The 22,905-nt window shown below is 47.2% G+C and overlaps 10 protein-coding genes across 10 annotated transcripts; 7 read left to right on the forward strand and 3 right to left on the reverse strand.

Moving 5' to 3' along the window:
- Positions 1 to 811: 811 nt before the first annotated feature.
- On the forward strand, positions 812 to 2,361 carry N7516_010161 (uncharacterized protein; the record flags this gene model as incomplete). The annotated part of the gene is made up of 2 exons (XM_057222880.1): positions 812 to 1,409; positions 1,493 to 2,361. The coding sequence occupies 2 exons, from the start codon at positions 812 to 814 to the stop codon at positions 2,359 to 2,361; spliced, it is 1,467 nt and encodes a 488-aa protein (XP_057070101.1).
- Positions 2,362 to 2,636: 275 nt separating this feature from the next.
- Positions 2,637 to 4,196, reverse strand: N7516_010162 (argininosuccinate lyase ARG4; the record flags this gene model as incomplete). Its single annotated transcript, XM_057222881.1, has 3 exons — positions 4,103 to 4,196; positions 3,207 to 4,037; positions 2,637 to 3,145 (listed from the first exon to the last, which is right to left on the reverse strand). Exons 1-3 carry the CDS (start codon positions 4,155 to 4,157, stop codon positions 2,637 to 2,639), a joined length of 1,395 nt encoding a protein of 464 aa, XP_057070102.1. The 5' UTR covers positions 4,158 to 4,196.
- Positions 4,197 to 4,609: 413 nt separating this feature from the next.
- N7516_010163 (aminoglycoside phosphotransferase family protein) lies at positions 4,610 to 5,485 on the forward strand (the record flags this gene model as incomplete). Its single annotated transcript, XM_057222882.1, has 2 exons — positions 4,610 to 4,978; positions 5,021 to 5,485. The coding sequence occupies 2 exons, from the start codon at positions 4,610 to 4,612 to the stop codon at positions 5,483 to 5,485; spliced, it is 834 nt and encodes a 277-aa protein (XP_057070103.1).
- Positions 5,486 to 5,529: 44 nt separating this feature from the next.
- On the reverse strand, positions 5,530 to 6,831 carry N7516_010164 (uncharacterized protein; the record flags this gene model as incomplete). The annotated part of the gene is made up of 1 exon (XM_057222883.1): positions 5,530 to 6,831. The coding sequence occupies one exon, from the start codon at positions 6,829 to 6,831 to the stop codon at positions 5,530 to 5,532; it is 1,302 nt and encodes a 433-aa protein (XP_057070104.1).
- Positions 6,832 to 7,532: 701 nt separating this feature from the next.
- N7516_010165 (uncharacterized protein) lies at positions 7,533 to 8,353 on the reverse strand (the record flags this gene model as incomplete). Its single annotated transcript, XM_057222884.1, has 2 exons — positions 7,533 to 8,140; positions 8,257 to 8,353. 2 exons carry the CDS (start codon positions 8,351 to 8,353, stop codon positions 7,533 to 7,535), a joined length of 705 nt encoding a protein of 234 aa, XP_057070105.1.
- Positions 8,354 to 9,783: 1,430 nt separating this feature from the next.
- N7516_010166 (uncharacterized protein) lies at positions 9,784 to 10,252 on the forward strand (the record flags this gene model as incomplete). Its single annotated transcript, XM_057222885.1, has 3 exons — positions 9,784 to 9,813; positions 9,872 to 10,079; positions 10,143 to 10,252. 3 exons carry the CDS (start codon positions 9,784 to 9,786, stop codon positions 10,250 to 10,252), a joined length of 348 nt encoding a protein of 115 aa, XP_057070106.1.
- A 2,951-nt stretch (positions 10,253 to 13,203) lies between these two features.
- Positions 13,204 to 14,006, forward strand: N7516_010167 (uncharacterized protein; the record flags this gene model as incomplete). Its single annotated transcript, XM_057222886.1, has 5 exons — positions 13,204 to 13,400; positions 13,454 to 13,482; positions 13,540 to 13,666; positions 13,724 to 13,851; positions 13,906 to 14,006. 5 exons carry the CDS (start codon positions 13,204 to 13,206, stop codon positions 14,004 to 14,006), a joined length of 582 nt encoding a protein of 193 aa, XP_057070107.1.
- Positions 14,007 to 14,813: 807 nt separating this feature from the next.
- Positions 14,814 to 17,216, forward strand: N7516_010168 (putative C2H2 transcription factor; the record flags this gene model as incomplete). The annotated part of the gene is made up of 5 exons (XM_057222887.1): positions 14,814 to 15,954; positions 16,004 to 16,257; positions 16,308 to 16,414; positions 16,467 to 16,762; positions 16,822 to 17,216. The coding sequence occupies 5 exons, from the start codon at positions 14,814 to 14,816 to the stop codon at positions 17,214 to 17,216; spliced, it is 2,193 nt and encodes a 730-aa protein (XP_057070108.1).
- Positions 17,217 to 19,238: 2,022 nt separating this feature from the next.
- Positions 19,239 to 19,442, forward strand: N7516_010169 (uncharacterized protein; the record flags this gene model as incomplete). The annotated part of the gene is made up of 1 exon (XM_057222888.1): positions 19,239 to 19,442. One exon carries the CDS (start codon positions 19,239 to 19,241, stop codon positions 19,440 to 19,442), a length of 204 nt encoding a protein of 67 aa, XP_057070109.1.
- A 551-nt stretch (positions 19,443 to 19,993) lies between these two features.
- N7516_010170 (cytochrome P450) lies at positions 19,994 to 21,800 on the forward strand (the record flags this gene model as incomplete). Its single annotated transcript, XM_057222889.1, has 4 exons — positions 19,994 to 20,128; positions 20,186 to 20,401; positions 20,484 to 20,507; positions 20,571 to 21,800. 4 exons carry the CDS (start codon positions 19,994 to 19,996, stop codon positions 21,798 to 21,800), a joined length of 1,605 nt encoding a protein of 534 aa, XP_057070110.1.
- Positions 21,801 to 22,905: the final 1,105 nt, after the last annotated feature.

The raw sequence follows: 22,905 nt of genomic DNA on the forward strand, positions 1-22,905 counted from the left end.
TTTGTTGACTGTGTTACTTACCATCCTGTATAGCCATATTTTTTTTCCTTTATCTTAACAGGCGAAGAGTTGGTGTGCTGAGTGCTTTTACCCTCAGTTTGTCTCATATGATTGGATTTATTACTTCTTAATGTTTTTCTATTCGCTATGATAGATCCATATTGTAGTTTTTTTTTTTTTTTCCCTTGCCCCATATCGAAACTCCCCCATATCATAACTCCCCTTCTTTGTCTGGTTTGGCTAAAAATCCCCGGGGGGGCTTGGCTTCCCTGGTCTGTCAACAAAGAAACCAAACACTAGTCTCGTTGAGTCTCACTTCGAACCTTGGTTGATTTGTGGTTTCTTGCTGACTTGCTGGATTCAGGGATCATCTATCACTAAAATATCCAAAATAGTTATGGCTCGTCAAAGAGCTGAAGAGCCTACCCACACGACCACACGAGCCCAAGAGATACTAACCCTACACAGGTGAAGCTCATTGGTGACAAACATACCAGGATCTATAATTGACATGTCATTGCCACCCCGACCACTAACAAAGGGACTCTTCCTGGGTTTCTTTGGGGAACAGGGTCATGCTCTCCATTCGAAAGGTAATGAATGGCTCTTGCAAGAATATCTGTCGAGGCATGACCCAGTTAACGTCTGTTGTCTGTTGTCATTTTTGCTGGCAGATCCTCAAATCTCGTTGAAAGGACGAGCTCGACCTCTCACTTCCAGACGTTGAAGCTTGTGCTATCCAGCATAACTGGTGTCTTGCAATTTGATCAAGTTGTCTTCCGATTCGGTGAATGAGACTTAATCGTTGAGGATGGTGTTCGAGATGAAGTCTCTCGAGTTCCTCGAGTCTATCATCCCCCGAGACTCTAATACTTGTACCGGGACCGATCAGTGGTATGTCTGCACGGCAGGAAACTTTCGTGGGTGCTGCTCAAGTGATCCGTGTACGACGGGCGTGTGTCCCGATGACACACTCTCGTTGACCACAGCTGCGATCATTGGTTTGTTGCCCAGTGTGACGCCGAGAACCAGCACCACTTCCTCTACGTCCACTTTGTCGAGGTCAACTACCGTCTTGTCAACGGATCCGTCTACGACCACATCTCCACCTTCTTCGACATCCTCCTCTATTGCTTCAGAAACATCAGCAGGTTCGGAGACATCCAACACCGGAAGTGCCCCATCTTCAAACCTGGGCGCAATCATCGGCGGTGTTGTTGGAGGAATTGCGGTCTTGGTCATTTGTGCCGTTCTACTTTTCTGTTGCTGTCGCCGCAAGAGAGAATATGGGAAACGTGAGAAGGGTTCAACTCTCGTCTCATGGTACCCTTACGGATTTACGCGGAAAGATCGAGCAAATGCACTCGAAACAAAAGGGGCTCTATCGCCCTCAGACAGCGAAACAAATAGTGAGCTCAAACACATCCAATAACTAACCGGCCAAGGGGGCAAAATAACATTTCACTGATACTGGACGTTTCGCTAACAATAGACTCATTGAGCGCAGTCTCCCCATTCGCCATGGATAACACACGGGGAAACATAAACATCACACCAGACCTAGCATTGGCGCTATCCTCAACGAGCCTTACCTCACAGTCTCCCCACAAAACGCCCCCAGTCCCGCCAACCGACATGCACTCAAACGAGCTCATCGCTTCAGTCCCTCCCCGCCAAGGATTTACCCCCGAGCTACCAGACACGTGCTTCTATCGCCTGCGGGCCGAACTAGCCTCCCACTCCCAGCGCGAGCTAATTAATGTACCAATCGAGCAACGACAGCGCCAGCAGAATAACACCAACCCAAGGACTAGTCCTCAGGCTTGGGAATCACCTGCCTCGGCGCCTATACCTAGTTCACGCGCAAGCTCAGCAAGAGGAACCGGCAACGGCAGCGGCCACAGCCATAGCAATAGCAATGGTAGCAGTTCTGGGAGAAACCAAGCTGGACGGGTCATCACCGCGGAGGGAGTTGTCCTAGGTGCAAATCTGGATCGATACTCCAATGGTATGGAAATTGGAGACTCGCAGGCCTGCGGGGAAAGGGAAAGGAAGGCTGGGCGTGGTGAGACAGATCATGTTATGAGTTTTATGCAGTATGCTGGGAGACCGGAGGATCGGGGCGGGGGGAACAGGTTTGGAATCGCAACAAGTGACCATACTTCCGATCTCCAGGGACGTGGGAGCAGTGTGTCCAGGTCGAGGCATAGGCCCGCGGAGCGGAGTTTGGAAGATGATATTGCGGCTGCGGAGGGCGATGTTGACGTCCCGCCTGCTTATGAGGCGGAAGAGGGCGCCCCTGGAGACGAAATTAAGTCCCCGTCTGGGAGGATGGGTATCAGTCCAAGAGGGGGAATTTGAGGAATTGGGTTCGATTTTGATTTTGTATTTTGGGGGTAGTGCTGGATATGTCTATGTTAGGGTTGGAGTCCCGGCTTCAGTGTTTTTGGTGAGATTTGAACGATGGTCCGATTGGTATGTTGAAATGATATTCCCTGCTTTATTAGCACCACATAGCTTAAGAATAGCTTAAGACTTTGTATTTTTGGAAGACACCTAAAGAAGTCAATTCATACATTCATTTTTGTCTAACCGAAAGCCTATAATTTGTTTTCATATATCGTATCCAAAATATTTTACACCAAGTTCTTCAGCACGGCGGTCTGCTCGAGGACTGCACGCTTGCTGGTTCCACCAATGGCATCCTTGAGCTCGACGGCACGCTCGTAGTCAAGGCAAGCCTGGACATCAGCATCGAAGCGGGCGTCAACTTCCTGGAGCTGCTTCAGAGAGAGTGTGTCCATGGGAACATTGGTGTTCTCAGCCAGAGCAACGACACGACCGGAGATGTGGTGTCCCTCGCGGAAAGGCACGCCCTTGCGGACAAGGTAGTCGGCAATTTCGGTAGCCAGCATCTCCGGAGCCAGGGCGGCGATCATCTTCTCGGGGATGACAGTGAGAGTAGAGAGCACACCGGTTGCAATCTGGATGCTGTCGCTGACAGTCTTGACGTGGTCGAGCATTGGCTCAACACTCTCCTGCAGATCCTTGTTGTAGGTAGTGGGGAGACCCTTGATTGTGCACATCAGGCCGGCCATCTGGCCGAAGGCACGGCCAGACTTACCGCGGAGCAGCTCCAGGCTGTCTAAATTGCGGAACATATATCAACATGCTGCTTCATATCACAAGGCGGAGTTCTGTCTTACCTGCGTTCTTCTTCTGGGGCATGAGCGACGATCCAGTCGAGTAGGCATCTGACAGACGGACAAAGCCGAACTCCAGACTGCTGTAGATGATCAGATCCTCGGCCCAGCGGGAAATCTTGAGCATGAACGAGCTGCCCCATTGCATAGTCTCCATAGCGAAGTCACGGTCCGCAACAGCGTTCATGGAGTTGTACAGCAAGCCATCGAAGCCAAGCTCCTTGGCCATAGCCTCGCGATCAATGTTGAAGCAGTTACCGGCAAGGGCACCGGTACCAAGAGGGCTCTTGTTAACGCGACGGATAACCTCACGCAGACGCTCCAACTCGCTAGCGAAGGCAGTGGCGTGTGACAGGATCCAGTGGGACCAGCGGACGGGCTGGGCCTTCTGCAAGTGGGTGTAACCAGGCATGAGATAGGCGATATCGTTCTCAGCGCGGGCAATGGAAACCTTGATCAGATCGCAGAGGTGGCTCTCGATCAAGCGGAGTTCATCGCGGAGCCACAGGCGCATATCCGTGGCGATCTGCTCATTACGCGAGCGACCGGTGTGCAGCTTGCCGCCGATATCCTTGCCAATGATCTCGCCCAGACGGCGCTCATTAGCGGTGTGGATGTCCTCATCGTTCTCCTTGGCGACGAAAGTGTTTGTTTGCCATTCCTGGGCGACCTGCTTGAAACCACGCTCGATCTCGGCGAACTCTTGTTGTGTGAGGATACCGGAGTTGGTGTTGGCGCGGGCGAAGGCAATTGAGCCGGCAATATCCTGCTTCCAGAACACGCGATCGTAAGGGAGCGAGGTGTTGTACTGCACCATAAGGGGGTCAAGGCCCTCTAGTGTTTTTTTTAGGTATGAGTCAGTGGTCTTTTTGGTGGGATGGAGGGGTTGTGGTACTCACGGGTGAAGCGGCCTCCCCAGAGCATGTTCTCAGCGACGCCTTTAGGGTTACTCATTTTGCAGGAACGGAGATTGGTCAATTGGCTTGGAAATGAAAAGAAAATAGAGAAGTTGGAAGTGAAGTTTCCCCCTTCATCTCGAGGAATCACAACCGATCATCCGCTAAGCCCAATTGGGAATATCTGGGGACAATGTTTACTATGAGTCACTTGGTTATCTCCCTAACATCCACATGTTTATGGCATTCAACTAAAGAAAGGTATGTTTATGTATAAGCTCCAGAACAGAAATAGTTTAAGCGCCCTCTATGATTCTTCCCTTATTCGTAATCCCGAAGCCGACTAGGGCACTCAATATATATATATATATGCACACTGGTTTATCCGACTGGGAGAACCGCCACAAGCGTTATGCGTATTCGAGCAAGGGCCTCCTTTCCCCCCCCACCTAATCCTCCTTCCAATATTCCAATACTCAGTTAAAATCCATCTCTTGCAACAAATCGACCATGGGTGAACCACTCGACAAAGGTTGTATCGCATGCGGGTGGACACTTGACAAAGAAAAACGGTGCCATTATACTAGCCACCTCAAACTCTTCTACGGCGCATCTACGCGGGGCGTCTGGTCCATCGGTTCAGATGTGATTCTGAAAGATCGGCCCGACGAGGGTCCAAAATCAAAAGTTGAAGTCAAAACATTGAACCATCTAGCGACCTATACCGACGTCCCCGTCCCAAAGGTTTTACGTGACTGGGTCGATCGCGATGGGCGATACTTCATTTTAAACGAACGTATTAGTGGTCAAACGCTCGAGGAGGCATGGCCTTCTTTGTCAGAACCCCAAAAGATAGATATCGCGGATCAAGTCGTCAAAGTACGAAAGCAGCTTCGATCCGTCACGTCAACCTCTATTTAGTATATCGATCAAAGTCTATGCTATCCGAGCTTACTGTTTTTCGATCTTGAGCCCCACGGACCGTTTCACTCCGACCAAGAGCTCTGGGATGCCCTGGCCCTTAACCTTCGCCATCTCCCTCAACAAGTACTAGGGAACTTGAAGACGCGCCTACCAGAGTGCGAGCCCTATGTGCTCACTCATTGCGATCTCAATTTAGGGAATATCATGGTCCGAAACGGAAAGGTTGTCGGTATACTTGACTGGGAATACGCTGCCTTTTTTCCTATTTGGTATGAGTATGTTTCGGCCTCTTTTGGATTTACAGACATGGATGTCAAATGGAAAAAGTTGCTCCGGGAGCGCTTAAGCGTACATGGCGAGGCTCACGAAAATGCCAAGGCATTTTGGACGGATATGTGTAATCTAAGACAATACCCGAATCTGGATGAGAAAGGTCAAGAAACCTTAGAGAGACTGTCTTAGACTATCTTGAACAACTAACTATATATCCCCGTTTATAGAAACATTTAATCAAGCAGCTCAATGACAGTCCAGGTGACAGTTGTCAAAACCTGACCACCAATCTTTTCCATGACTCTCCGACTCGCGTTATTATACCCAGCCACCTCAGTATGCGCCCAAGCTCCAACACGATCTCGAGTCTGACTATGCTCAGAGTTGACACTCCCAGCTCCAAAAACACCATCTACTGCCATTCCACGACGCATGATAGCCTTAGACAATGGAACCGCAAGTCCGCGACCCCGATGCTCCGGCTCAACATGCAATGTCACCAGCGCTCCATCCACACCCAAGAATCCCCACGCAATAGGCATTTCATCAGCATCACTAGAGGTAGAATCCAAATAAACCGCCATACCGGGAATTTTAGATAGCTGTGTCCTTGGCCTGGGGATATGTGTCCGACTCTGCACAAGATCCAGGTGCTTACTCAGAACACCCTCCCTACTCTCTCGGTCATGGAACCTATATCCGGGTGGGAGGGAAAGATCGGCGAACGGCAGATCGGCAGATCTTCCAGACACTGCCTCGGGGCTGAAATCAGATCTCCGGAAAAAGTACTTGTAATAAGGCGGATCGTCGAAGCGATGGACCCGGATATTGGGTATCGGGTCAGATGGGGTGTAAGAGCCCGATTGCTGTAGGAGAGAGAATAGACCTGTATGAAGGCTGCCGATGAGAAAAGCCTGTGGATCCGGCGCGGGGATCAGGGGGACACTAGTGGGACTGGTGTTGTTTGAGGTCACCGAGGACGCCGACACGGAAGGAATTTTAGCTGTTACGGATGTGGCTTGGGCTGACTTCGCCAAGTATGATAGGTAGGATGGTAGCATATTGGTCTTAACATATTCCAGCAAAGCCAATAGCTGCGCGCGGGCCAGGGCTAAGACGAGTGGGCTGGCGGAAAAGGTGGACACAATTGACTTGGTGATGGTGCTGATATCAGCATTGTCGGCATCATTATTATGATTGTTCTTGCTATTATTGGATGTTGAGTCCACATTTAATATCTCCGTACTATCGCTGACAGTGACGATCAGCGGAATTGACGTGTGCTCCGCTTCGAGGCTGGAGTAGATGATCATTTGGGTTGTGCGGCCAGCGAAAAGATCCACTCGCGCAGCCAGCCATGGGTTTCCAGGCTCAGGGGTTAAACCAGGCGGGAAAGTTGCCAGTATATGGGCGGTCTCACACGGATACGCGATTCCATGTTGGATTCGCCGGAGCAAAGTCGTTGAATACGGCAGTTCAGATACTAGTGCCGGTATTATTTTGGCTGCATCGTGCTCGTAGATGCATATCGCCATTCCGATCGTGGATTTCGTGGATGTGTCAGGTTCCCGGGAACCTGGATTCAGGGGAGGGGCTGAATTTCTACACGGGTCGGTGAATGGATCTCAAATCATAACCTTGCAGAAGAGACTATTGATCTTCAATTTATTCGCAAGTGACAGGTTGATAGTCATGACAAGGGGTCGTGCCGTGAGTCAGAGACTTGTGGATCCCTATAATATGGTTAAATTGTGCCTAGCTAAGTCTGGTTAGATATCTTGACTTGAGAATATTCGATTAATAAACGGAGTCCGACGGATGAATCGCTGTTTCTTTGAGTCGCCTAAGTATTTGTCACTTGTGTTCTCCAGGAGTGATCTGTGGCTGTGGCGGTGCGGCACTATCGATTCTGACGCGGGACCCGCGGGCGATCTCTGTCAACTCTGCATGAGCGTGCGAGACGAAACAAATTATTTATTAACACTTTTTTTTTTTTTTTTTTTTACATGCTTATGATTTTGTATTGCTATGTTGTAGGTTTGGTGAAACTTCCCCTACAACATAGGGCACATTGACTAGGGCACATAGAGTGAAACAAAAGGACCGCCTTCTCATTATACTCCACTGTGATATGACATCACAAGCACTATATTTTTGGGGGGAACAAGAAACATAAGAAAAAAAAAAATAACAACAAAAGAAAACAAGAAAATTCGTGCCTCATGACTGCGACATCCTACCAGGGACTGCGCGCTCCAACCATCCAATCCTCCATTGCCAGCCATTCGCTCCACCGTGCTTCAGCTACTCGAATCTCATCCTCCGAGGGGTCACGCAGGGGCCTCAAGAAGGGAGTCTCTTCATCTGGAGAAATGTCGTAGGCAGCCTTGGTAGATGCCCACCCACTGCTCTTAGCCGTGAACATATAGTTCACCCGTTCTTGTTTGTAGATACAGCCCACGCCCGCCTCCCAATCACCACCGAAGAAGCCTTGCATAACAGTCGGTGAGTCCTGTGCCGTGACAATTAACCGTCTAATATATGGCCGTAGAGAAATAAAGGATGATGGTGTCGATCCAGACATGGGTGCGCTAGACTCGGAAGGTCGCTGACAGGGTAGTCGAATATTGATGAACGCGGCAATAGACTGCACTTGGGGTGTGTGTTGGCTATAGTCGACGAAGTGCTGAACACAATTCTTGTAGTGTGGGAACCATCCCGTGGGATCCACGCGACCAAACTCGGCGTCGTTCAACACCGACTGAGCCTCTGGGTTGGTTATTCCCTCTTCATGAGAGCGGTCGCGCCTATCCGAAAGTCGTTCAGCGTCTCGTTCGACGGATCCTGGAACAAGGGCAAAAAGTCTCAGAATATTGGTCATTGTGTAACCGGTGCAATAAGCAAGACCGGAGTAGAGGGGATTGAGGGGATTGAGGGAAGTGACGGAAGAAGGAACTCACTTTGAGCGAGTTGTTCGCGAGAATAAGGATCGCGCATATCCATATGCTGAGAGTTTTCCCAGCACTCTCTTCCAGAACCCTGCATGCTCAGTGACATGTTCAACAGTCGACATATGTTGTTGATAGGAGGCACAAAGGAAGAATGTTTGAAACTGGAAGTGGATTTAGACTTGTGTTGGAATAGTCTATAATTCTGGGGGAGGCGAACGCCTTATAGTTCCGCGCCTTAGCGCGGACGGCGAAGACCGATCCATCAAGGGTGTCCCAAATCGATAACCTGTGAAGATCAAGGGCGGACTAGTTCGGCTTTTCGCAGGTGAAGGCAGGGTGGGGTGGATCTTGGGAAGCTATCGAAGAGAAACCAAGCTTGAGCCACAGATATGATCACTAGCCACGGTGAGCCACTGGTTGAGCCACGGTGAGACCGAAGATGTGGCTCGTGCGCTTATCCTCAAATAGCAAGGGGTGTGTGGCTGTGTCCCGAACCGGACAATGGAATTGTCCACTAGTCTCAATCAGGCAACCCACATGGTCGATCTAGATCTCTTACGGAGTTAGTGTATCAATAGTTCAATACATTCGAGGGCTAGTCTCTCGCACCATCTCACCCTAGATCACTCTGAAATGATTTGGAAGCCTTACAACTAGCGGAAGATCACCGATCTCATCTTTCCCATAGTTTAGTGTTTAGTCTTTTCTAATATACCCGCTTAGGTAGTCTCTATTCGTGACCTGTGCGACATGGCTGACACTTCCAAGGTCCACTTCTCCAAATAATAATTAAACATATTGATATTTATTCATTGACCTAAAAAGGTAGGATCACGGATCTGTTCGGGGGTGGATCTCATATCACATTTGGAATCCATGGATCTGCGAGTTATTCTTGGTCTTCCCTGTTCCTACCTAACTAGTTATAGGACATGTTCTTGGACTCGGTAAAGAAAAATTAAAATGAAACAACAACGTGGAAGGAAGAAAAGACAGAAGAAAAAAAATAAGCAAGGGGGTAAAAGTAGAACGAGATGACACAATTCGTGGGCATGTACGGGAGTGTATGTGCAAGGATGATCCCAAGTTCCAATGAGTTCTCTCGTATAGAGAGAGAGAGAGACTTGCCCACATCGGGGACCCCGACCGATCGGCCCTGACGCTCAGACAGCCCCCCTCCATCTCATCCAATGAGATGGACGCTATTCACCTTCATCGTGGTCTGAAAACCCGACTACCCGGGTGTAACAAAATCCAATCTACGAAAAAAAATCAAACTAGGCTACTAGATGCGGATCAGCTTGACGTCTGATCTCCCCCACTTCCAAATTTCTGCGGCTGAGCATTTCCATTTGATTTAAATGCAGGCTGGTTCGCTTCTGGTCAAACCTGCATCTCAACACACTCAACACACTCACAGATTTGCATCGTTGTTAAGGTTTCATGATCAAGTCGTCATCTTGCATATAAGACTTCGTGTGATATACAAAAACACCACTTCCACGCAACACGCAAAACCCACTCTACATACCCACCATGAGTTACAAGAACAACTATGAGCTTTACGTGGGTAACCCCCATGCTTTACTTAACTAAATCAATCTGACTTATATTTTTTTTTCAGTCTCGAGGAAGCATCGATAGCAGACGGTCACCTCCGCCAGATGAGCTTCTCTCACCGTTGGCAACGCTCTACCCGCATGTCGCGGCCCTGCAGCCACAGTATAATCCCAGCAATTGCACCTTCACCGGTTATCGTGACACGGGATATTGGGCTGCGGCCTACACAACACAAACTATGGATGATTCCTCCATGTCTATGCGTCGCATTGGTAAGCTTGATCCTATTTCTTTTTTTTCCCCTTCGATCGGATTTAGTTCTAACATTGTCCTAGATGGCCGACCATGCCGATTTGTTTCTAAACTACGCCGACTCCTCAGCCGAGACGATTTGAAACATCGTCGAGGATCTCGGGCGACTGCTCGAACTGCTCGAACTGCATGAACTGCGTTTCTCTCTCTTTCATTCTTTTTTTTTTTTTTTCTCTTTTTCCTTGGCGATCTACTCGAACAACATGCAAACGACCAGCGATTCACTTCTCGACATCTTATTGTCCTCTTATATGAGGCTACTCTTTTTCGAACCTTTTGATACTCAGCACTGAAGCCTTAACAACCACAACTTCGCATGCACCTTTTTCTTTTGTTTGATCTTGTCATTCTTACAAGCGTCTTTTTCTTCCTCTGGGTTTTTGAGCAAGCGACATCACAGCGAGGAGTTCTTTGGCACACATTGGCAACATACCTACATTCGGGGCTAATTATATCTTTTCTATTCTTGTTACTTCATTTGGTTGCATATATTTAATGTCCATGTATATAAAGGCAGATTAACCTACAAACAGCAAAGGACCAATTACAGTCCACCTTTTTCCAAGAATATCTACGTTTTTACTCCACTAGGAAATCCCCAAGTCGTATTCCGTACAATTATAAATATCGGCAAGGGGGTTCTTCCCGCGAAAACGCACGTTTTTCAATCAGGCAGTTACCAGGTAATCGGGGCCCAGTGCCCCTTGTGCACATGAGTAGAAGAAAGCCACATGCCAATCTTGGAAGCAAGGTACATCCGAAGCAATGACGGCATAGAATATTTGCTTTTTCTAGAATCATACCCTTGTGGTTCCCAATGCCATGGTAGCATTCGTGACCCCTGCTGCACCGGGGGAAAGGAACAGGATCAGCACAGATGATGTAGGATCGCCGAGGGTGCAACGCGCCAAACCCCGATCACTTGCATGCATCAGGCCCCAGTAAACCGCCCATCACCTGCAACATTATCACCCCAGCGAGCAATGATCGGCGAGCTCCACACCTCCATGGAGTGCTAGCCACTTTATTTATAATTAGTTACAGCCTGGGGCTTTAGAACCTGGGTGATTGTTATCAATTATTCGTGTAGATGATGAGATATTTGCAGGTATGGGCCGATATTGTAACGACCTAACGTTCAGGCACGAGATGCCTTGTTCCTGCAACTATATGATATATGATACAAAGTTTTAGGGGTGACACAAACTACCAGTGTAGGTACACATGCATGTACTACCGGGATTTGAACCTTGATTTCTATCTATGGAATCTACTTCCCCAAATATTGATGGCCGAGCGTTTAAGACTAAGGGCCGACCCGTGTCGATCAAATGGCCCCCACAAGGTATTTGAAATATGTACCTAACGCGTGCTGGGTGCAACGTTGTGCGTTCGTTGTCTTTCTCTTCCATATTTGCTTTTCTGCTTCTTTTTGATTATCTTGACGCTAGAGCAGATCGGGAAGGACCATTCCATTGCGCCGGGGTGAGTATATCTTATTTTTTTAGTTTGAAGGAATTGAATGAGAAAGGGATAGTTAGAGGCTATAAGAGCCATGGATTATTGGAATAAGATTATAGAGAGGGGGTGTATACTGGTAGTCATAAACTGCAATATAGCACCTGGGCAAGGAGAGGATACTCCATGATCATCACCATTGCCCTTCGGGCTCTTCGCTTCGGGCTCTTCGGGCTCCAGCCTGCAATACCGGTTTGGATGCAGGGGGTGATTTAGTGTTATTGATCAAACATGGTTGACTGCCACGAGATCGAGTATCATTCAAAAGAATAAATACAATAATACAATAATGTTACAATAATGTTACTACAACTAGAATATGAGGACCTCCACCCGTAACTTTAGCCGCCCGCGCCTCCTGCCCTGTAATATCACTATTCTATAACGTATTTCACATGCACACCCAACCTACGGATTTCTTAGTTATATCTCAATCAAAACGCCATTAAATTGAATATACTAAAATCATACATCTAGCTAGACATCTATTAATCCTATTTCTCCACAACCACTATACTTTAGTAAAGCCCCCCGTATATGGTTGTAAAGCCGGCGAAAGGCTTCTTTGCCGGGGGGGAAGGGAGGTACTTCAGCTACTGGGAAATGGGTGGACCCGTAGACCCGTGGACCGTTATTCGTAGTTAACTACACATGTCAATGTACAACATTCACCTGTCTGCGTGAAAGCATTAGTACCTCGGGCATACACCCCTCATCAGTATATACCTAGGTAGTTTAGGACACTCGCCCTCTTCCCGTGGCAACTCACTCCTTTCTGTTATCTAGCCCCTGCAAGCTGTGTTGGCTATATTCTTGAATATTTATTGCGGGTCGTATCGAGACGACGCCGTAGAATCCGAAATTAACCGTTTTATACTGAGACACTATAAACGCTCACGCAGCATCTGATTATGCCAGGTGTGGGAGTCATCCTATGTAAAATTGCCTGTTTGGGCATACGATGGGCGGAAGTCCGATCAAAATAGGAAATTTCGAAGAAACTCCCCCGAACTTTAGATCATGTGAAAATATTTATATGCCGAAGAGAACAGTAGTGGGGAATGGTAGTTATCATTTGGTTTGACGCTTATCCTTTTCCGTATTGTTTAACTAAATACATACTCAGTGCATAGTTTCATGTATCCTTTTCAAGTCCATCTTTGTCTCCACATGTTGTTCACTTCACCGTTCAATTATGAGGCCATATTCATTCCCTTTGAATCATGGCCAGTGTTTGAGACTAGTGTCGAATATGAAACGATATCTGCTTGCGATATAGGACGACTCACAGGACACTGAAAGTGAAAATCTTCCTTTTGTCTTCCTGTTTTCCAAATTGGCACAAATTTGTTGGGATCCTCTCAATATAATATAAAGTGAAACATCGAACTTGATGATCCTTCGATTTCTACTCCTGTAGTACGGCAATTCAACAGAAGATCCCGTTGTTCCAGATATCATATCGCCATTATAAAAGGAAGCTGCTAGCCTCCAGTTCTTTCGAAGCATCACACATCCATCGTTTCAATCAACCAAACAATTTCATTCTTTCCATCTTATTTCAGGATGCAGTTCCGCTCTTTATTTGCCTCTTTGGCTCTCCTATCTGCCGTTGTCGCCTCTCCGGTAGCAGACTTGAACGTAAACGTTGCCCGCGCTGATAAACAGGGCAGTTACATCGTTCACGGTCTCGGAGACCGCAAGCAGGAGATCCTGAAGGCTGGTGGCAACACGCGTGACATTGCCATTGCCATGCTGGAGACGTTAGTTCAATTCTTTGGTATCTGCACCTAATAACCCAGCTAACAAGTATTAGCAACAATATGACCACCGATTACAAATTTGGTATGTGTAAAGGTTAGCCGGCAGAACTAGCAGCAGTACTAACATTCACACTTTTAGGTGATGGAAAGTCCGGCGACGGTACCAACTACGGCGTATTCAAACAGAACTGGTTCATCTTGAGACATTCTGCGTCTGAATTCCAGGGCTTGTCCGTTGATGAAGTCAAGAAGGGTATTGTTCTCAAGTACGTTTTAACACGGTTTTTATATCAAGGTATATATGACTAATCCTTGAGTGTTAGCCACGATCTCGCAAAAGACATCAAGGCTCGTCATGACGGCGAGAAGAAGTACGGCTATGAAAAGTGGTTCAGTGGCCACCGCAATGGAGAAACTGGTCTCAACCACCCGGGCACTGATGACATCAAGGGTGAGTTTTATCTGAAATAATCCCCTGGCTTCCTGGCTGACTTTGTGGATATAGCATACATGAGCGCCATTAAATGGATCCAACAGCAGCTTGAGAGTGATAAGAAGTTCCTGACCGACGATACTCGATTCTTCGTGCAGGTCGTGGCTATCTAGGTATAGCGTTGGATACCTTCTCGCGGATAGGTACACAACCGGAATCGGGATTCGCGCCCTATACTTCTGATGTACTTGACAGCTGTCCCACGCGTCCCTTGGGACACTTGACATTCTTTCCATTCACCCACCAGGGCGCTATTGTATTACCACTCCTGTTAATTGAGGCTTAGTTGTGAAGTATTCGCACGAAATCAACTCTTTAGCAAATTCTTTATCATTATCTGGTCGACTAAGATTAGGTTATCCATGCTCTCTTTACAAGGTATCAGACCACTGAGAATAAATTCTATCTTCGTCGTAACTAGCTTCCTACCTATGCTGTACTAAGTATCGGTAAATTGGGGACTTGATATATCGATGAAAATACGGAATCAATCTCTGCGCCACAATAGTATCAAAGGTAAATAGTACAATGCTCGCCCTAGGTAGGTATAGACCTGGAAAGCTAAACAATAGGACAAAGTAGTAATCGCTTTTTAGTAGGATTGGGTTAAGTATGTAGTATGACTAGTCAGTTATATATAACCTTGGAAAGCATCCTTGATTATATCCCTTTTTTGCTTCTTTCTTTCTGGTAATCAGAAGAACCATGGAATATCCATAATGTATCACGTAGCATAAAGCAACAAACTACTAAGTAGTCGGCATATGTGAAAGAAATGTGAAGAATCATAGACCGACACCCAATTACCGATCAACGCAGCCGTGCTGGAACTCTAACATTTGTCGCCCCACTGCTCTCCACGCCCACCATTGCCCCGGACACTCCCCCGGACTTGGACCAGAAAAGATTTCTGTTCAAAGATGTCAACTGAATATCCTTTAGCAGAAAGCCCTCAGGCATCAGAATGCCCAAAATACGAGTGCTCATTATGCCTCAAGCGGTATAAGCGACGTGAACACCTGTTTCGCCACATCGGCTCCCATACATCACAGCGGCCATACCAATGCAATTCGTGCGACAGAGCTTTCCAGCGTGCTGATGTTTTAAAGCGACATCTGCGGTCCTGTGATGGCGGCCCATCGAGAGCAAGCACTCGAAGACGGGCTTGCGATCGTTGCGTTCGTCAGAAAAAGGCTTGTAGCTCCCATCAACCATGTCACAGCTGCGCCAAAAAGGGTGCTCAGTGTTGGTATTCTACAGACACGGGGTCATCATTACGACTAAGCCAGCATATCTCAATGAATGATACACCGAAAGACCAAGACCTGAATACCCAACTCACGGACCTACCGCCACCGCCATCGACATCGACATCTAACACAATGATGCCGTGGGGCTTCGCTATGGAAGACTTGCAAAACTTTGGCACAAGTCCGACCAATACCTTTTTTGATCCGGCTTCTATGCAACGCACCAGTCCAACTTGGCCGGACTTTTCGGCATTACCTTCCGAAGGCCCGGCAACTTTCGAAATACCTGTTTCTAATGACAACCCCCGGAAATCGCTGCACTTTCTGGACAAATTTACTAGCAACACGGGTCTAGTGTCGAGCTTTGATTGCGGCACCCACGAACAAAGAGAACAAGTTGCTGCCAGGTTAGACCAGCAAATCTTGTCTGAGTTACAGGAGCGAATAATGTCAATGCCTGCCTTAAGCATGGATATTCCATCTCCTTTGATCCTGGAAAATAACAGTGATACAAGTTCAACCAGCGACTTACCGCTGGATTGGTTCAATGACCCACTTTCCTTGAAGACACACGAGATTCTTCTTTTAGTCGAAGAAGTGGTCACGATTAAACCGCGCAACAGTTCTGTTGCCTTGGACTGGTCACCAGCACTCAGGGATGCATGTCTGCAATTCTTCTCCCCTTCGAACATAAGAAGATTTATGGGGTTCTATTGGGCAATATGGCATCCTAATGTGAACTTTGTGCACCGGCCTACCTTCGACATGCTGGCAGCGAAGCCAACGGTCCTAGCTTCAATGGCTCTAATTGGTGAGACAGTCTTGTATTATAGGGCCTGGTAAACGCTAATTATTGAAAGGTGCTTGTGTATCACCAGATATGCCTGACAACGAAGATGCGCGCACTTGGTTCAACTGTGTGGAAGAAATGGTTTTCATTGACGATGATTTCAACAGTGATTTGACTTACCAATCCTCTGGTAACATAGCCATTCAACGACGCAGGATACAGGCTGTACAGGCGGCCTACATAGTATGTCTTTATCAGAATTGGGAGGGTACGGATGCTAGCAAGAGTCGCATTCGACGTTACCGTTTTGCTACTCTGGTATCTGTAAGTGTACCTTCCAGTCTGTACCTCATCAGTGTATTAATGTACCAAAGACCGCTCGTGATATTGGGATCACGGCGGCGAGACATCTGAACTACAGCGAGCTAGGCCGCCATGAGTTCGAATGGAAAGAATATGCAGCTAGAGAGGAACTCATTCGGTAGGTCTCAATATTGCACTTGAAGAAATAGTCACTGATACTGGAACGATAGTCTGTTCACTTGGATCTTTTTACTAGATTCAGCATTCGTCATTTTTAACAATCTCCCTCCGCGAATGGTCATCAAAGAAATAAGGATGCATATGGCAACACCAGAAGCTTGCTTTCAAGCGACAACGGCAGACCAATGCCACCACCAACTCCAGCTCTTCCTGCCTGCAAGAAGTCTCTACTGGACCACCTCATTCCGTGGGTCCTTCGAGTCACTATGTAAAGACGATTTATCCGCCAATATCCGCCACCTCCTCGCTATCCTGGGTCCATTAAATTTATTCACATTAACATCAGGTAAGCTACAATTCAAACCCCCATGATTCAACCTTGTTAATACTATATGTAACCATTAGCAATTCATTCCCAAATCTTCCAATTCCGTAGCGCGGTAGGCAGCTTCCAACTCCGAGCCCCAATACAAAATGCCCTCAGCAACTGGCGAGACATCTGGCAGTTGTTCTCGTCGACATTCCCGCAAGGAATCACGCCACATGCGACAATCGAAGACCCTCACATTCAACCCGGGGAGCTCTGGAAACGAATGGGATTCTTCCGCTATGCCCCAGAATACTGGCTTCTAGCCCACCTGATGGCAGATCGATTGGCAGTACTTGGCACATCTAAGCCGGAGAATGAGCTGGAGCCGCTTGACGAGGGCCTACTGGACCCAATTCTGAATCGATATGACCAAACCAGTATGCGCCAGATTAATGATTTGATTATGGGGTTTCAAACATTCCAGATTTGAAAGATGGGGCCCTGCTGAACAATTCAATTACAATGTCTTATTACCTACTACTACCATATAAAATGAGTAAATGTCATGAATTTTCGTTTTATATATTGTTATCTTTTCAAGTCCCGGATTATTTTGAGGACACAAATCGCTATTGCGGAAGCGACACATATTTTGAACAATGGCCAAAACCCGGGTATTTGGTAGTAATCACTGGCAAACAAGATTCTGTTAGTGACTGGTGGCTGGTCGCAACTGGATATAATGTTTACCTCTCATGATGGGAACTTGGAAGAAACCCGGCCTCACGTTCAGATTCTAGTCTTAGAAACTCAGATCCATCCTCTCTCCAGTCGATTGTTGTTTCGTGGAGTCTGGGTATTATGCCATCATCTTTATGTGCGGATCTCGGAGGAAGAGTAGTTATTGATGGTGCATCGTGGATTGGTTGTGGTTGTATTATTGTCTGCGTCGTATCTTCGAGGGTGTTGTCAGGCTCGGAAATCCCCACGGACCGAGCGCCTATAGCTGCGCCTGTAGCCAGAAAGCTGAAGAGGAGGACAAAGAATAAGGTAAATAATGGCCGAAAGAACATTTTGGGTGGTAAAAAGTAGGTGGGGGCGAAGGATTCGAAGTACCTTGAAATGGATAAATGTGTCTGGGGGTGTTAGTTTGATTATATAGAGGGTTTTCCAAGGTTATTTTGAGTTTCTGATCTAACTTGGTCGTCTGGACTTGTGGGAGTTGAATTTGGAGTTTGAATTGACCTTCTCCAAGAGTTCACTTTGGCCCATGAGGATGATCTCTTGGCGCTTATTGGATGATCACGTATTATGTGGCTGAGTGGTCTTGGCACGGACTTAAGCCGAGTTTATCGGCGTTGATGACAAGTGGGCATATATGTTCTTAGTTCTGTTCTTATAACAAAAGAGTCGTCTAACCAATGTGTTGAGGTATCAGAAAGTCGCAGGATATAGGCGTTGTCATCTTGTGTCATGTAACACCTCGGTCAACTGGCAACCTCCTAAAAAGAACCGCTGTAACTAGCTATGTACACAGGTTTTATTTGAGCTAGGAATATAAAGAGCCCAGAGACTGCCGTACATAGCAGAACAAAGCTATAGTTAGCTAATCATTTGGGAAGGCAACTAGATTTTAAAATCAAACAGCTGGGCACCTGTACGTACGCACCTGGGCATAATGCAAGTTGCTGACACGCCAAGGGATCCACCGAATAGTCGTAGACAAATCATATCAGCAAGGTAAAATTACCTTAATTCTTCCTGATTATAAATGCACATCACTTGGAAGCTTAGAAACTATTTTGGTCTCTGATTTTCGACTTCACAGCCCGAGGCAACCGAATACTTTGCGATGGATCTATGTATTGCAGTATTGCGCGGCTATTTTCGTGTGCACTTCGATATAGTTTGTGCTTGGCATTGTCTTTCAAGGTAGGTCATGTCCGAGTGGTTTAGACATATAAGCTTGGTTGAAGGTTATAGATAAAGTTGGTGACATATGAGATGTACACAATATGAAAAACCCGAGATGACAGTGTGATCACATATCAAAATATGGAAAATCGTCCACGTATAGGAATACAGTCGGCTTTTATGCAAGTAGCTATAAGAACGCTACGTACGGAAAGCATACCTGGTCATTGTAAAGGCCCTAAACATTACGGTGAAGGTTCGGATAGCCCCGCTGGTGGCTGGAAAGCCATGATCGGTGCCTGCGCCAGCCCGATTGGTCTAGTTTTGGTCTTGTGATTTGGTGTGTGGGCCATCCGGTATATAAAGCCTGTGTTGCTCCCTCTTATTATGTTCATATGAGAGACTTATGCAGAGTTAACAACCCTAAAGTCCAGCCTAATCACCCTCAGAGGCACTCGTGGGAAGTGTAGGTGTCGGAAAAAGACACCTATACTAACCAAGAGTGTCTATCTCTAGGCTCATAGTTTGCTGCCAAACGTCGACACCGGTTTCTAGCCCTATATAGGATAAGACCGGCCCCAGAACGAAGACAAGGGATATGGACAATACCAACGGGGGATTAGGCTCCGAGGACAATGTCCCCACAACCACAAGTGGCCGAGGAAATGTCTCTGTCACAGATAAATCCAAGGGTAAAGAGCCGCCGTTTATGCACATGTTGACTGTCAAGTTCAGGAAAGGTGGGACCATCTCTTGCGATGGACAGGATACTCGATACTGCGATTTTGACACGTATCAATGAATGAACGGGAGTAGACAAGTGTAGCCCGGGGGACAGTACACCAACATAGGAGGAAAAGAATATAGCAGAAATACTCAAGCGTGGTGTGGTTTGTTGGAAAGTAAAACGCTTATTTGCCGCTGGTCAGTGGACTTGCTGCCGGTATTTGGGGTGTGGAATTAAATCCGACTCGATTTCGAACGCTCGTCATTGGTATAACCCCTTTTGAGAGCATTTTGGTGATAAATCGTTCTACAATGATAGGTTGTTGCTACGTCCATTGAAATTGTGGAGGGTCTTCCGGTGGAAAATGTACCCCCACATCCACTCCGACGCCCACCTCCGCATCCGCCTTTATACACGCATCCCACTCCGACCTCCGAGATCGACCAATATACTGGGGTTGAGACATGCTAGAAGATAAAAATATGGATCTAAGTAACAGAATTTATAAAGCAAAGGGTATTTCGTGGGATACTCTGACCGCAATGTCATTGTCAATCTTCTTTATCTTAAGAATGCACCTTTGATTCACCCGGTTGTGAAAAGAATCCCCAAATATCATATCCCAGATGCTACCAGTTACCGCAATAGTAGGGGCAGTCATTGCTATCCTGCTTCTTTCTCGGGTTCTCAGAATCGGACGTCGACCAAAGAATTACCCCCCGGGACCTCCAACATTACCCATTTTGGGGAACATTCATCAGGTGCGTGATGAGGTGTGCTTCCAGATGAAGAACTTTGAGCTAACCTGTCGCCTTTAGATGCCATCTCAAGATGCCCATCTTCAATTTGAAAAATGGGCACGTGAATATGGCCCAATCTACAGTTTGATCCTAGGCACCAAGTGTCTGATTGTACTGTCTAGTGACGAGGCAGTCAAAGAGCTTTTGGATAAAAGAAGTGGTATATATTCACACCGGCCAGAGTTGTATATAGGCCAGAAGTTGTGCAGCGGTGACCTCAGAATGTTGATGATGGTAAGTCGTGAAGCGAGAGAGCCTCGGAGGAAAGAAATGATTTTCGGATGTATCTCGTAGCTAACCAATTCTTCCATTTCAGGGCTATGGACCAACATGGCGTGGGGTAAGCATTACTTACTGATCATCATTTCGATATTTTTCGATATTTATGCTAACTTGATGTCAGTTCCGCAAAATGGTGCATGGCTTGCTTAACGTTACAACCTCTAAGAGATATCTACCGTATCAAATGTTGGAGAACCGACAAATGTTGTACCAGTTCCTGACGGAGCCAGAAGGATTCCTGAAACACATTCGACGATACTCCAATGCCCTCACGACCACGATGGTTTTCGGATGGCGCACACCTACATACGAAGACGAGAAAATGATGCAGTTGTTTAACGGGTTCTCTGAATTTGCAGATCTCAACCAGACCGGAACAGCAGCGATCATTGATTTCTTCCCGTGGCTGCGGAAACTACCTAGATTCCTTCTCCCAGCACAACAGAAAGCAAAGGACCTCCACAAAAAGGAGAAAGCGTTATATCTGAGCCATTGGCTACGAGCAAAGGAAGAGGTTGAAGAAAACACAATCAAGCCCTGCTTCTCCGCGGGAATGTACAAAGCGCAGAAAGAAGACGGGTTCAGCGACGATCAAGCAGCTTATATCTCCGGAACTCTCCTCGAAGCCGGCTCAGACACTACATCAAGCACATTATACGCCTTCGTCCAAGCCATGCTACTGTACCCAGATGTCCAACGCAAAGCCCAAGAAGAGATCGAAAGGGTAGTAGGTCCAGGTCGGCTACCGGTTATGGAAGACCTGGCTGAACTACAGTACGTACGAGGGTGCATGAAAGAAACCGTCCGCTGGATGCCCACGACCATCCTCGGAGCCGTCCCACACGCAGTCACACAAGACGACGAGTACAAGGGGTACTTCATTCCCAACGGCGCTGGCGTGGTGAACAACGTGTGGGGCATCCACATGGACCCGGCGCGTCATCCCAGCCCGCGGGTATTCAACCCCGATCGGTACCGCGACGACTACCAGAGCTTCGGAGAGGCAGCGGCGAACGCGGATCCGTCGAAGCGGGATGTGTTCACCTTCGGTGCGGGCCGTCGTATATGTCCCGGGATCCATGTTGCCGAGCGCAGTCTGTTCCTTGGCATGTCGCGCATTCTGTGGGCGTTTGATATCACGCCTGAAACTGATACCGCGGGAACTGACATTTTGCCTGATCCTGAGCGCTTGACGCAAGGGTTTGTGTGTATGCCTGAAGAGTTCCCGGCGAAGATTACATCGAGATCACGGGAGAGAGCGAATTTGGTTTTGAGTGAGTGGAAAGAGGCGGAGGAAGAGTGTCTTGATCCTAAGACTAGACAGTGGATGCAGTCACCTGTGGAAGTATGAGTTGATGGATTGAATGGTTGTTTTGCTGTGTTATTTAGGTATTTGCAGTGCTGCGGTTCGGCCCAAGAAGAGGGAGAGGCATTTGTACTTTAGCAATTTTGACCGGATGGGACAAATCTAACTCAAATATCTTCAGACTAGGCGCTGTCAGGCAGCCAATGATATGTAGATATAGAGAATGCGCCACACAAGATGTACCTCCTGCTTGAACCCCACTCCTATCATATCAGGGGCTGGAAAACGTTGATATAACTGGTGATTCGTCTAACCCGAGGTCTGTGCATGAAAGAATAAGGAAGAATAAGGGGGCTTATGCCTCCTCTGTCCGAGATGTAAGTTCCGGGTTCAAACCTCGGCTAACCTACACCCTGACAGGTCTTGGTCAGCATGGAGTGAGATATGGGTGGGCATGTATGGAATCGAGATATTGAGATAAGTGTTGACACTCATGGTGGTGCTAGCGGTACATGGGTCAAATAGTCGGTGTAACGACCTAGGTAGGTTTCAGTAGCAACTATGCGGTGAAACGGAATACCCGAAAAGGGTATTATCACGGCCATATAATATCCGATCTGAACCAGGGGGGGGCAAGATATTGATATGAGCCATATAACTCAGCGAACGGGGGATCTTCCCGCAGACATATCCCATGCAACCCTTGCAATGTAAATACCATTGCTCATCCCGAGGGAAGTGCTGGGATACTCATATAAATAGTCATGTCCGCACCTTGCGGTGGATCTTCTTGAGACTCCCAGAATCATATTCTGTTGATATGCTAACCTGCAGCGATCCAGTTAACCCAAGTCAAGTTCCATTGTCACACGAGTTGATCGCAGCCATGAGATAATCAAGACCGGGCGAACTCTTATCTTGAAATGTGCTTGTCTTCCAAACAGTTGGGAGATCGATTATGAGAATTCAAACATTTGTGAAGTGTTTCCTAGCTCACAGATGTATCTGAAGATATCATTGGGAAGACAGTCATTATCCCGATGGCTGAGAAGAGTATAGCCCTGAAGGCTTGACTTGGAATCGGAGATCAGAGACGTTAAAAAAGCTACGCCTTGAATGCTTAAGTGCAAATTCCCTTTTTTCCCTTTTT

This window comes from Penicillium verrucosum, assembly GCF_028828655.1.
Source record: "Penicillium verrucosum strain IBT 35672 chromosome Unknown utg000004l_segment0_segment0, whole genome shotgun sequence".
NCBI lineage: Eukaryota > Fungi > Ascomycota > Eurotiomycetes > Eurotiales > Aspergillaceae > Penicillium > Penicillium verrucosum.